At 57.3% G+C, this 13358-nt stretch overlaps 1 protein-coding gene across 3 annotated transcripts; it reads right to left on the bottom strand.

Moving 5' to 3' along the window:
- SLC11A1 (solute carrier family 11 member 1) lies at positions 1–12205 on the bottom strand. Of its 3 annotated transcripts, XM_081095932.1 has the most exons (15): positions 11968–12068; positions 11307–11440; positions 10333–10455; positions 9897–10016; positions 9079–9185; positions 8585–8655; positions 8189–8256; positions 7891–8046; positions 7198–7356; positions 2801–2890; positions 2573–2692; positions 2047–2196; positions 1545–1618; positions 994–1147; positions 1–794 (listed from the first exon to the last, which is right to left on the bottom strand). In XM_081095932.1, the coding sequence occupies exons 1-15, from the start codon at positions 11972–11974 to the stop codon at positions 684–686; spliced, it is 1644 nt and encodes a 547-aa protein (XP_080952058.1). In that variant the 5' UTR covers positions 11975–12068; the 3' UTR covers positions 1–683. The 3 variants fall into 3 exon arrangements, with proteins under 3 accessions (XP_080952058.1, XP_080952059.1, XP_080952060.1); XM_081095933.1 differs by lacking the exon at positions 2047–2196 and having other exon boundaries at positions 11968–12205; XM_081095934.1 differs by lacking the exons at positions 8189–8256; positions 9897–10016; positions 10333–10455; positions 11307–11440; positions 11968–12068 and having other exon boundaries at positions 8585–9564.
- Between the last annotated feature and the right edge of the window lie 1153 nt (positions 12206–13358).

Below are 13358 nucleotides of genomic sequence, written 5' to 3'. Positions count from 1 at the left end.
GGAGTAGGTGGCTCTTCTTTTTTTTTTTTTTTTAATATTTTTATTGATTTCAGCGAGGAAGGGAGAGATAGAAACATCAATGATGAGAGAGAACATTGATCGGCTGCCTCCTGCACGCCCCCCCCCCCCCACTGGGGACCGAGCCCGCAACCCGGGCATGTGCCCTTGGCCGGAATCGAACCTGGGACCCTTCAGTCCGCAGGCCGACGCTCTACCCACTGAGCCAAACCGGCCAGGACAGGTGGCTCTTCTTGATAGGATTTTGTGCTTCCTTGGTTTCCGTTCCCCGCTTGAACGAGAATAGAACTGGCGTTGAGTTCGCATCCACCGGACCGTGTTTTAAGTGCCAGTTCGGAGCCTGCCCCACTGGGGACTGTCTGTCAGGTCGCTCCTGTAAGTGCTCAGGAAATACTTTAGGATTTTTTTAAGTCCCGTTGCCAAGCACTGTGTTCAGGTGCTTTACACCCATTGCAAGGTTGATGTCCCGCTTTGCAGATGAGGACCCTAAGACCTGCAGGTTAGTCCCTTGTCCAAGCTGGGAGACAGCAGGTCCCTATGGAACCCAGGTTGGCCTGCCCCCCAAAACTCCCACTCCATCTTCTGCCTCCACTTCCCCCACTCCCCTGTCCAACAGGCCAGTCTGCCCCATTTATTGCCTCCCTTCAAGCAGGTCCCGGGGGAGTTCATCCAGAGGGCTCCCCAGTCTGCTCCTCTTCAGGAAGCCCATACAAGAAGTGTTGGTGGGAGCTGTGAGCCAGCCGGGTGGCTCCGTGGGCAATGAAACAGGTCCAGACCTGGGGAAGGGGTGATTATGAGAACCAGACCTCTGGGGAAGCCTCAGTCCATCCCCTCCCTCCCTCCCTCCCTCCCTCCCTCCCTCCCTCCCTTCCTCCCTCCCTCCCTCCCTCCCTCCCTCCTTTCCTCCTTCCCTCCATCTGTTGCCTCCTCTCCTTGCCCTCCCGATCCCCAAGGCACCTGCTGGCCCTACAGTACCAGGTAGGCGGTGAGGCCCAGGTAGGCTGCGCCCAGCAGGGCTACCAGGCCGAAGTAGGCGGGGTGGGGGAGGCCGGGCAGGTAGCTGACCACGAAGTAGAGGTTGATGGCACAGATCAGTGTCATGATTGAGGAGGTGATGGCCTTGCTTAGCCTGGAGGACAGGAGGGAGACTCAGGATTGCTGCACCTCCTCCTCCTCTCCAGTGCCCACGGCCAGTCTGGGGGGGAGGGGGGGGATGGCAAAGCCAGCTTCTCTGGGCTGTGGATCTGGAGCAGACCCCCTCCACTTCTGCCTCTTGGGCCCCGCAGGCTCCACCCTGGTGGGATTTTGCAAGAGCAGAGTCTGAGGTGAAGGTGAAGAGCTCAGGTTCTAGAAACAGCCCTCGCCCCCAGGTTTCAGTCCTGGCTCCCCCATTTGCTGGGAAACTTCCTTAACCTCTCTGAGCTCCTCTGGAGAAGGGGGATGATCATGGTAATTCCTACCTCAGGGTGCTTGTGAGGATCAAATCCGGTAATGCAAGTCCAGTGCCTGGGATGGGGAATACTCACCAGCCATTGGCAAACTCCTGCATGAGGGTGGGCATGCTGGTGAATGTGAGGATGGGCAGCACCGCGAAGGGAAGCTGGGGAGAACGGGGAGGATGGGGCTGAGGAACCCTGCCCTCGGAATTCAACCAGGAGGAGAGGGTGGATCGGAGTGCCTTTCACCCTCTGCCTGGCTGTGTGCCCTTGGGCAAGTGTTGTAACCACTCTGTGTCTCCACCTCTGTGCCTTCCAAGTTTGTGGGGCTCCTGAGCAGGAGAGAGTGTTTGGGGGCTGTGGTCCCAGGCTGCCTGAGTTTGAACCCCAGCTCTGCCATTGGCCACTGAACTGCGTGCAACAGTTTTCCAAGCTGCAAAATGGGGACAATGGTGGTTCCTACCCCTGGGCTGGCTGTGGGATTATGTGAGGCTTGTTGGCAAGGTGTGTGAGGAGGGTGAACTCAATATAGGGAACTGTTGTGGTTCCTGTTTTGCTCCGCAAGGGGTCAGGGTGGTAGGGCTGCCCTCACCAGCAGGCTCTGCAGCACGTTGAGCAGGTCGTTGAGGCCTGAAAGGTCTCTCAGGTCCCTGAAGACGGCCACGAGCACGGTGGGCAGGATGGCGCAGGAGCGAGTGAGGACCACCCGGGCAAAGCGCGACCACCGCAGCTTCAGGAAGCCCTGGCGTGGGGGGTGGGGGGGCACCTTGATGGCTGGAGATTCCAGATGAAGGACCTCTGTCTCCCCTCACCCCATCTCATGCTGGGGGAACCCTCTGTTTTTGCATTTCTGAAATGGGGGGCAGTGCTGTCCCTAGTTGGCAATGGGTAGGAAGAAACTGGGGGAGTTCCCACAGCTGATGGCGGCAGACCGAAGAGTTTTAGGTAAAAGCCTCCTATCAGTCCTGGGTCTGCAGCCTTGAGCCAGTCGCTCACCTCTCTGAATCTCTAGTCTGCAAAGTGGGGCTTATAAAGGCTGCTTTAAGGATCAACGAAGCCCGTGTCCCCGTAATGTGTCAATTGACCGCGCACCCCTGCCCCCAGGCCCCAGGCCCCACCTCCATCACAAACTGTCCCGCGTAGGTGCCAGTCATGGTGGAGCTCTGCCCGGCCGCCAGGAGACCCACCGCCCAGATGTAGAGGGCGGCGGGGCCGAACAGGCAGCCCAAGATCACGCCCTGGGGAGAGGGGTGTGGTCAGACGCGTGGCCCCGCCCTTCTCGCGAGGCCCCTCCCCTCGGTGGGCGTGGCCGTCGCCCGAGCGGCTCGGGCCCTCCGCGCACTCACTCCCTGGTAGATGTCCACGTCCACCGTGCGGTTGTTCCTGGGGAAGATCTTGGCGTAGTCGCGGAGGCTGCTGTTGGCACAGACGCTGAACTGCGGGCGCCGGGGCAGGAGGGGGGAGACGGGAAGTGCACACTCAGTCTCCGAAGCTCAGACCCCCAGGCCTCGACCAGGGGCCGAGAACTGGTGGCCCGCGGGCTGAGTCTGGCCAGACATGTTTTGTTTGGGTAACAAGTTGTTTTTTCTTTCATGTGAATTTACTGCCAGCATTTAAAAGTGAGAACTCGCCCTAACCGGTTTGGCTCAGTGGCTAGAGCGTCGGCCTGCAGACTCAAGGGCCCCAGGTTTGATTCCGGTCAAGGTCATGTGCCTTGGTAGCGGGCCCATCCCCAGTGGGGGGGTGTGCTGGAGGTAGCTGATCGATGTTTCTCTCTCATCGATGTTTCTAGCTCTCTATCCCTCTCCCTTCCTCTCTGTAGAAAATCAATAAAATATATATTTTTTTAAAAGTGAGAACTCACAGGAGAACCGGGTTCCCAGGGGTCTGTTGGGCCTGTAGGAGCTGGCATCACCACAGAGGCAATGGGCTGGCAGTGCCTCAGCTGCCCCCCAGGCCTCTCTTCCTCACACTGAGCCCTCCTCCCCAGCTCTGTGACTGGCCAGGTCTGGAAGGCAAGGGTTTGCCGTCCCTGTTTAAACCTCTCTCCTTGTGTGGAGGAGCAGCATGAGGCCAGGGAGGGGTGTGACTGCGGGAGGTCCCGGAGCCAGGCAGTGGCAGTGACCACGTGGTCAGCATTCGGTAAGCACCCCACACTGACCAGCTGTCATTTAGGGCCTCGTCACAGACCCACTCGGAAAGGGAGACAGGCACAGGTCACAAACCCAGGAGGTCACAAATCCAAGAGAGTCGGCCAAATGTCACCTCCTCCGAGTCCTCTCCTGACCCCCGGGGCTGGCGTGGCCCTCCCTCCACCACATCCCCAGTGATGTTCCATTGCTTCCTTTATTTTTTTTAAAAATATATTTTATTGATTTTTTACAGAGAGGAAGGGAGAGAGATAGAGAGTTAGAAACATCGACGAGAGAGGAACATAGATCAGCTGCCTCCTGCACATCTCCTACCGGGGATGTGCCCGCAACCCAGGTACATGCCCTTGACCGGAATCGAACCTGGGACCTTTCAGTCCGCAGGCCGACGCTCTATCCACTGAGCCAAACCGGTTTCGGCTGCTTCCTTTACTTCCTTCACAAGTTGTCCATGCTCTTCCCTTCTGTATTGATTTGATGATTTGTTTCCTGCCTGCTCACTCTCCACCCCCCAAATCTAAGCTGCACGAGGGCAGGGTCTTCATATCATTGACTCCCGTATCCCCAGGACCCAGGGCACTGCCTGACACATCACAACTGCTTGGTAAATATTTGCTGAACGGATGACCGTGTATCTGCTAACGAAGATTACGAGCAGAGAGGACTCGGAGGAGAACATGAGTGCTGTGCATTCCCGTTCCACACTCATGCTCTGACATCCTCTCCTCCCAGACCCCCCTCCCTGCAGTTTGTTGGGCAATTCCCGCCCAGCTTTCCAGGTGCAGCTGGAATGCTGGGTCTCCCAAGACTTAGCTCCTCCCTCCCAGGCCCTTCCCTTGGATGTCTGTGCCTTGCAGCCTCTTTGTGTGGCTCTGACCCTCAAGAGTCTGCCTGTCCCGGCTGCCATGGCTCAGTGTTGAGCATCAACCTATGAACCTGCAGATCACGGTTCAATTCCTGGTCAGGGCACGTGCCCAGGCTGTAAGCTCAATCTCCAGTTTGGGGTATGCAGAAGGCAGCCGATCAATGATTCTCTCTCATCATTGGTGTTTCTATCTCTTTCTCCCTCTCCCTTCCTCTCTGAATTCAGTAAAAATATATGAGAGAGAGAGAGAGAGAGAGAGAGAGAGAGAGAGAGAGAGAGAGAGAGAGAAAGAAAGTCTGGCCCTAGCTGGTTTGGCTCAGTGGATAGAGCGTTGGCCTACTGACCGAAGGGTACCGGGTTTGATTTGCGGGGTGGAGAGTGAGCAGGCAGGAAACAAATCATGTACCTCAGTTGCAGGCTCCTCCCGGCGCATGTGGAGGCAACCTATCAATGTGTGTCTCTCACATCCATATTTCTCTCTGTCTTTCCCTCTTTCTTCCACTCTCTCTAAGGATCAATGGAAAAATATCCTAGGTGAGGGTTAAAAAAAAAAAAAGTCTGCTTGTTGGGGGCTGTGTCTCCCCAGTGGGTTGAGGATAGGGGTCCCAGCCAGAGGCCAGGATCACAGATTCCCTCTTGCTACCAATGCCTGGAGTCTAGAGCAGAGATTCAAAGAGCTTAGCTCATGGCCTGGGGCCCCCAGCAATGCTGAGGATGGGGAGCTATGGTGGATGGGGAGGTGTGGTGGATGGGAGGTGTGGTGGATGGGGAGGTGTGGTGGATGGGAGGTGTGGTGGATGGGAGGTGTGGTGGATGGGGAGCTGTGGTGGATGGGAGGTGTGCTGGTTGGGGAGCTATGGTGGATGGGAGGTGTGGTGGATGGGAGGTGTGGTGGATGGGAGGTGTGGTGGATGGGTGGTGTGCTGGTTGGGGAGCTGTGGTGGATGGGAGCTGTGCTGGATGGGAGGTGTGGTGGGTGGGGAGCTGTGCTGGATGGGAGGTGTGGTGGGTGGGAGGTGTGGTGGATGGGAGGTGTGGTGGATGGGAGGTGTGGTGGATGGGAGGTGTGGTGGGTGGGGAGCTGTGCTGGATGGGAGGTGTGGTGGATGGGAGGTGTGGTGGATGGGAGGTGTGGTGGATGGGAGGTGTGCTGGATGGGAGGTGTGGTGGATGGGAGGTGTGGTGGGTGGGGAGCTGTGCTGGATGGGAGGTGTGGTGGATGGGAGGTGTGGTGGATGGGAGGTGTGGTGGATGGGAGGTGTGGTGGATGGGAGGTGTGGTGGGTGGGGAGCTGTGCTGGATGGGAGGTGTGGTGGATGGGAGGTGTGGTGGATGGGAGGTGTGGTGGATGGGAGGTGTGGTGGATGGGAGTTGTGGTGGATGGGAGGTGTGGTGGATGGGAGGTGTGGTGGATGGGTGGTGTGGTGGATGGGTGGTGTGGTGGATGGGTGGTGTGGTGGATGGGTGGTGTGGTGGATGGGTGGTGTGGTGGATGGGTGGTGTGGTGGATGGGTGGTGTGGTGGATGGGAGGTGTGGTGGATGGGGAGCTGTGGTGGATGGGAGGTGTGCTGGTTGGGGAGCTGTGGTGGATGGGAGCTGTGCTGGATGGGAGGTGTGGTGGATGGGAGGTGTGGTGGATGGGAGGTGTGGTGGATGGGAGGTGTGGTGGATGGGAGGTGTGGTGGATGGGAGGTGTGCTGGTTGGGGAGCTGTGGTGGATGGGAGGTGTGGTGGATGGGAGGTGTGGTGGATGGGAGGTGTGGTGGATGGGAGGTGTGGTGGATGGGAGGTGTGGTGGATGGGAGGTGTGGTGGATGGGAGGTGTGCTGGTTGGGGAGCTGTGGTGGATGGGAGGTGTGGTGGATGGGAGGTGTGGTGGATGGGAGGTGTGGTGGATGGGAGGTGTGGTGGATGGGAGGTGTGGTGGATGGGAGGTGTGGTGGGTGGGGAGGTGTGGTGGGTGGGGAGGTGTGGTGGATGGGGAGGTGTGGTGGATGGGAGGTGTGGTGGATGGGAGGTGTGGTGGATGGGGTGGATGGGAGGTGTGGTGGATGGGAGGTGTGGTGGATGGGAGGTGTGGTGGATGGGAGGTGTGGTGGGTGGGGAGGTGTGGTGGGTGGGGAGGTGTGGTGGATGGGAGGTGTGGTGGATGGGAGGTGTGGTGGATGGGAGGTGTGGTGGATGGGAGGTGTGGTGGATGGGGTGGATGGGAGGTGTGGTGGATGGGAGGTGTGGTGGATGGGAGGTGTGGTGGATGGGAGGTGTGGTGGGTGGGGAGGTGTGGATGGGAGGTGTGGTGGGTGGGGAGGTGTGGTGGATGGGAGGTGTGGTGGATGGGAGCTGTGGTGGATGGGAGGTGTGGTGGATGGGAGGTGTGGTGGATGGGAGGTGTGGTGGATGGGAGGTGTGGTGGGTGGGGAGGTGTGGATGGGAGGTGTGGTGGGTGGGGAGGTGTGGTGGATGGGAGGTGTGGTGGATGGGAGGTGTGGTGGGTGGGGAGGTGTGGTGGGTGGGGAGGTGTGGTGGATGGGAGCTGTGGTGGATGGGAGGTGTGGTGGATGGGAGGTGTGGTGGATGGGAGGTGTGGTGGGTGGGGAGGTGTGGTGGATGGGTGGTGTGATGGATGGGAGGTGTGGTGGGTGGGGAGGTGTGGTGGATGGGAGGTGTGGTGGATGGGAGGTGTGGTGGATGGGTGGTGTGATGGATGGGAGGTGTGGTGCAGCTCACCGCGTCCTGGTTGGTCTGCTGGTAGAAGGCCTGCCCAAAGACGGCCACAACGAAGAGGTTGATGAAGAATGAGACAGACAGGGCGATGGTGGCCTCAATCAGGAAGTACATGTTGGCTTCTCGGATGTCAGCCCGTCGGGTCCGGTCTATCTCTCGAGACTATAAAGGTCAAAGGGGAGGGAATAGCCCAAGTCTCTCAGGGCCACCCCAACACCTTCCACTCGCACACCTCTGTGGTCTCCCCAAACCCCAGTTCTCTCTAAAGCCCCCCACATGGAAGTCTGGGACAGGCCCTGGTCAGCGACCCCCTTCCTGCACGCCCGGTTTATTTCTCCTGCGGCCTTTGCCCTCCCCATTCATTCCCTCTGCTTAGAATATCTTCTCCCCTGATCTTCCTTCCCATCCTTCATGTCTCAAAGGCCACTCCTTACAAAAGCCTTTCCCGGCCACCTTTCCTAAAGTAGCCCCTGTCTCAGTCGTTCTCTGTCACACTTCTCTGTTTCGTTTCCTTTAGGGCACCTTGCACAATCTAGAATTCTCTCTGACATTTGTTTACTTGCTCATGGTCTGTCTTTCCCTCTTGTCTACCTTGCCATCGACCTCAGGAGCCAAAGGGGAGGGGCTCCAGGCTTGGAGAATGGGCCAGTGTGACGCCAAGGGACCAGGCACCTCCCTCCCTGCCCCTGTGCTCACCTTGACCAGGGCTGAGTGCAGGTAGATGTTGTGGGGCATGATGATGGCGCCAACGATGCCCACAGCCTGCAGCAGCTCTGGCTGGCCGCATCCGGGGCACGAGGGCAGGAGCAGGCCTCGGAGAAGCGGTCCCTGAGCAGGACGTGCCACCACGTACTGTGGGGAGGAGCCTGGTCAGGACAAACCTTGCCCCTGCAAAGCCATTCGCACCCTCCACCCTGACCCTGGCCCCTCAGGCTCCGCAGGGGGCAGAGAGAGGGGTGGCCTTCCTGGGAGGGTAGCAGCTCTGGCTTCCCACCTCATAGCCAAAGGTCAAGGCCATGATGGTAATAAGGAATCCAAAAAAGGCTTCCAGCTTCCGCAACCCTAGGGAGAGAGCAAAGGGGCAGAACATTCAAAACAAAACAAAAAACCATAACATAAGTGCTTATTAATGGTGAGATCTTGAGCACTTTGTTCCAGGCACTGTGCCAAGTGCTTAACATATGTTGCCTCCGTGAATCCTCACCACAGCCCTGTGACGTCTGTGCTGTTACTTTCCCCATGTTCCAGACGAAGAAACAGAAGTGTGGGTAACTTGCTCAAGGCCACGCCCAGCGAGAAGCTGAGCCCTCCCCCAGAACCGCAGAGCATCTGCTGGCCTTGCATTCACACGCCCCAGCCCACAGCCCCCTCAGAGGAAGGGCACACCCACCGTAGTTATCCAGGAAGAGAAAGAAGAAAGTGTCCACGATGGTGATGAGGACGCCACCCCAGAGAGGGATTCTGAAACCAGAGTGGCCTGGGTCAGCCCAGCCTGGTCCCAGGGTTCCAAACTCCCACTCTCAGGGCTGGAGACTGAAGTCTGATTCTGGGAGCAGGGACCCAAGTGGCCCCAGACACCTGCAGGAGAGGGGAGTGGGAGTGTGCTGGAGATGGCAAATGGCACAGGACGGAGAGGAAGGGCCAAATGGGTGGGCTCCAGTATGGCAGGCAGCCCGGAAGCCTGCAAGGTCACTGACATTGTGTGACTAGATACAATCACTTTGCATTTCTGGGTCTCTGTTTCCCCACTTGTCCAATTGGGCAACAACTCTGGGTCAAAGGGGACTGCAAGAGGAAATGGATACAGGGAAGTAAAAGGCCTGAGGAAGAAGTAGCAGCTGATCCCAGCTCTGGACTGAAGAGCCGGAGCCCGTGGGGCAGTACCGTCCCGCCGAGAGCAGACTGAATGCAATAGCTGTGCCGATGACCTCTTGCATGTCCGAGCCCACGATGGCTAGCTCGATGGTCAGCCAGAGGAGGGTGCGGGGCACCTAGGGGAGAAGGTAACCTTCCTTAAGGCTGGACGGTTGTTTGTCTCAGTCCTACGTGCACCTTTCAATACTCAGCACTGCCCTGCTGGGCTAGAAGCCTACCAACTGCATTTGCAAGACGGCCTTGTCAGCCGGCTTCCAGTTGGGTTTGGCAGGAAACACTGATGGGAGATGAAAAGGCAGGGAGAGATGGTTTCCCTGCTTCTGATGACCGTTCCCCGGCAGAAGTGGCAATGCTCCCGGGCGCTCGGCAGCAAATGATGGCTCTTGGGCTCCTGCCCAGCAGCTCTCTGACCTCTGGGTGACACCCTCCTTCCCCTGCTTGTCCCAGCTCTTCCAACACCTCTGTGGTGACATCCCTGCATTAAATACCTTTGCGATGTGTAATGTTGAAATTTTTTTTTCCTGTCTGGACACTGACAACAGCCAAGCCCCCAGTGTCCATCTCAGCCAACGACCAAGCTGATGCCTCCCTATTTTTTTGCCTTAAGCCAGTCACTTCTCGAGGTTTCCATTTCTCCTTCTATGAAATGGACAGGGTATATCCAAGTCCCTTTCAGTCTGTGTGCTGTTAGTGTGAGCCTCTGTTCTATCAGGTGGACTTGTAACACCCCACTTGAGAGTATGTATTTATTCGATTATGGAACCTGTAAGTGGCTGTTTCGGGCTTGGGACCTGTGGGTGTTTCCTGTCCGGGCCCACCAAGCTCACCTTAGGGTAGTAGAGATGGCAGATCTCACCCAAGTCCTTGCCTGTTACCACGCCCAGCCGGGCAGCAAGTCGCTGGCAGAGCAAGCCCAACACCGTGGCCCACAGCAGCACCCACAGCAGCTGCAAGAGGGCAGGGAGAGGCCTTCAGCCAGAGGGGCGAATGGGCTAACCCCAGAATTGGTGGCACCCTCTAACCAAGGACACTCCTTGGGGACAGAGTAGGGGAGATAGAGAAAGAAGACCAACCTCCCCCCGCTCCCCCATACATCCCACATTCTGAAAGGGATGCCCTGGGGACCTTTTCCGGCCCATTAGGACCTAGCATCTCCCATGAACAGCAGCCATGCAAGCCACTCTGGGGAAAAGGGGCAAGCTGGGGTCTCCACTTTCTTAACTGGGTCACCCCCCCCCCCCTTTAGTGCTCCAACTCCATCACTTTGAATCCAGCCACAGCACCAGCCTGCAGGTCCGACTCGATGTTTCCTGGGTCCAGGAAAGCGATGCTCATGAGGAAGCCAGGCCCCGTGAAAGCCCACAGCTTCCTCAGGCTGAACGTGCCCTGTGGGTGGAAATGGGGTCAGGATGTCCTGGGTCTAGGGGCTGCAATAACTGGCCTTGGCCCACCACCAGCTGAATTCCAAGGGGCTCATCAGCCCAGCCTGGCCAGCCCGGCCCTCTATTCCCCATTCCTGGAGCCGCATCCCCCAGGGGTTAGTGGAGGACATGGGGTGGGAGGAAGCAGCAAGATTTGCTAAGTAACAGCCCATCGGCTGCTATGGATCCAGCACATTCAGCAGCCTGCCTGCACCTGACCAGCTTACCTCCTGCAGACCCTGACTCTGCAGATCCTAGAGCCCCAATAGGGGATTTTCCTGGGGTCAGGCCTCCCTGGTCCAGTTCCTCCTTCCCCAGCCCCTTGTCAGACCATAGGTCTTCCTCTCTAGAGTCCACTGAGCCAAGGGCCCCCTCACCCCAAGCCAAGGGCCCCCCACCCCATTCCAGGGCTTGGTCTGGCAGCCTGGGCTCTGCTAAAGATTCTGGAAATGCAGGTGACAGCATCTAGAAGCCAGCCCACAACCTCCTTTGCTCCTCCCGATGCCCTTGTCTAGGTCCCTTCCTTTAGCAACCAATCCTCGAGGCTCCAACCTGAATTCACCCCAAGTCCCTCTGCCTTCATAGGAAAGCTGGGATTCATCCAGAAAGCCATTGATGATTTTTAGATAAATGGAAGCTAAGTGATGGAGACAGAAGCAGGAAGGGGGCAGTTACACTGTCTATCACCGCGGCTCAGAGCTGGAAGGGACTTGCCATGGTCTTCAGGGGACTCCCTCACCCAGCCCGTGAGACACCCCCACCCCCATATTGTCCTGTCAGTCCTGAAAGAGTCCAGGAAGTTTCCAGTATTCCCACCGGTTTCGTGTCCGGGATGGAGATCTTCTCACTCAGGTAGGTCTCTCCGGGAGGTGCTTGCTGTGGCCCTGCGCTGGGTGGGCTGGAGATGGAGCCATAGCTGGGACTGCTTAGCCTTCGGGGAACCCTGTCACCTGCAAAGGGCCCCATGGGGCACGATGAGTGACCTGCTGCTTTTGGTGGCCCAGGGCTAAAGCCATGTGTCCTCCCCTGCCTCCTCCTGGCAAAGTGCAGAATCAAAGCCCAGCTGAATAGGGGTCCTTGACATCCATGTAGGCTCCATGGCCTTCACCCCTTGCCAAATGTTCCATACAATGTCAGAAGCGGAGCCTTCGGCATTACTCGCCTTCCATGTGAGTGCAAAGATCCCCACATCCAGATCTCTCTTGCCACAGAGGATGTGGAGAGGGACGCGGGACTCTGAGGAGGGCTGACTGACACTAACACTGGCACGTGTGCCCCTTGGCCTCACCCCTGCCTCCTCCAGCAGCCGGAGAAGTTCCAGGGGCTCCAAGGACACAGAGACCAGACAAAGGGGATGCAAAGAACCCAACCCCAGGCTCGTGTCCGGAATTATGGCCCAGACCAGGACTCCCATGGGACCAGGGGTTCCTTTGCCCCCCCGACTCTCCCCACCCCATCCCTGGAGGGGGATACTCACTTGCCATGAGGACGACAGGTCAGGCACTCTCTGCGTGTGAGTGGCGTGCTGGCCGGCTCCTCAGCCGCGGGCTCTCTGGGCGCCAGTACGTGTCAGTGTGTGAGCCCACACCCTCTTGCCCATCCTTCGTGAGCCCGGCTGTCCTCACACACATGGGGCGTTGTGAAACACTTTCCAAGGCAGAAGTGGCCAGCTTTGGCGGAAAGGTCTGCTTGGACTTCTGTTCCCCTTCTGGCCTGAGCCCCACAATATCTGTGGCTCCCTTCCAGGCACCCCATGTTCTGCATCACCCAAGTTAGCTCTGATTTCCAGATAGTTTCTACCACTTGGGCATTCACATCCATATCACTTGACTTCCCCCCACCCCCCCACCTCCTACATAAGCAGTCCAGCTCTAATCCTGGAGTCCCTTGACCACTGGTTGGGCTAATGGGAGGGAGGGAGTCCTGATGGCTCCCATTGAGTGCCTCAGAGGAAAACACTTTCCAGACAGTGCCTCAGGGACATGAATTCAGTACTCTGGCCAAGGAGATCCTTGTAAGACAGGGGCACTGGGTCCTGGTCCTGGCTCTGCCACTAGTTCACTTGAGATTGTCACCAGAGCATGTCTTCTCTCTGAGCTTGTTTCTTCAATTAAATAAAGGATTCAAACTACCTAAGAGGTTAAAATTTAGATGCCCATGGAGGCCAGGCTGGTAAGATGAACTATAAGACAGGTTGGGAGTAAGAAAAACAGCACTAGCTCAGTGTTAAAAGACATATGATGCTGAGCCTCTGTGTGAGGAGACAGTAGGGAACAGTGGTGACTGTAGCCAAACAGAGGTCAGGTATTCTGTCTGAGGAGGGCAGTGTCTGTGGAGTTCCAGCCAATTGCCATGTGGGCCGATTGTCACAGTGCCTTCTGATTTGTCAAGGATGCTAGGAATTTTATGCAAAATAGGCTTTTTGAATACTAGACCCCAAAACATTGAAAATATTGTATAATCTAAACAAAACATCCCTACAGGCTGGGTTCTACTTGAGAGGTATTATCCTGTAACCTCTGGATAAACGGTGGGCAAGACTCCTCCAGCTCCCAGGCTCTTCCCTTTGGCAGCTTCTGTGCTCCCCACTTCCCTTCCTCAAGTTCTTCTCCCTCCCATACCCCTCATGCCTTCTACTTGTGGCCTTCTTTTTCTGTCAAGAAGATTCAAAACTGGAATTGTTATGGAGTGTCCAGCTCCAAAGTCTGAGATCTCAAGACCCACAGAGAACCCAGGCAGGTTCTCAGGGCCAGACCCGATCTGGGACGTGATGGATGCCGATGTTGAATCAAAAACTTTACCAAAGCTCGGAAACCCAGGGTCAGGGGAGGCAGTCAATACCCTGACTCCTAGTTGATGGAGGAGGCT

The sequence above is a fragment of the Myotis nattereri genome (assembly GCF_964212035.1).
Source record: "Myotis nattereri genome assembly, chromosome: 7".
NCBI lineage: Eukaryota > Metazoa > Chordata > Mammalia > Chiroptera > Vespertilionidae > Myotis > Myotis nattereri.
Note: the sequence above shows the minus strand (reverse complement) of the source record. Positions and strands in the feature narration are given on the sequence as shown.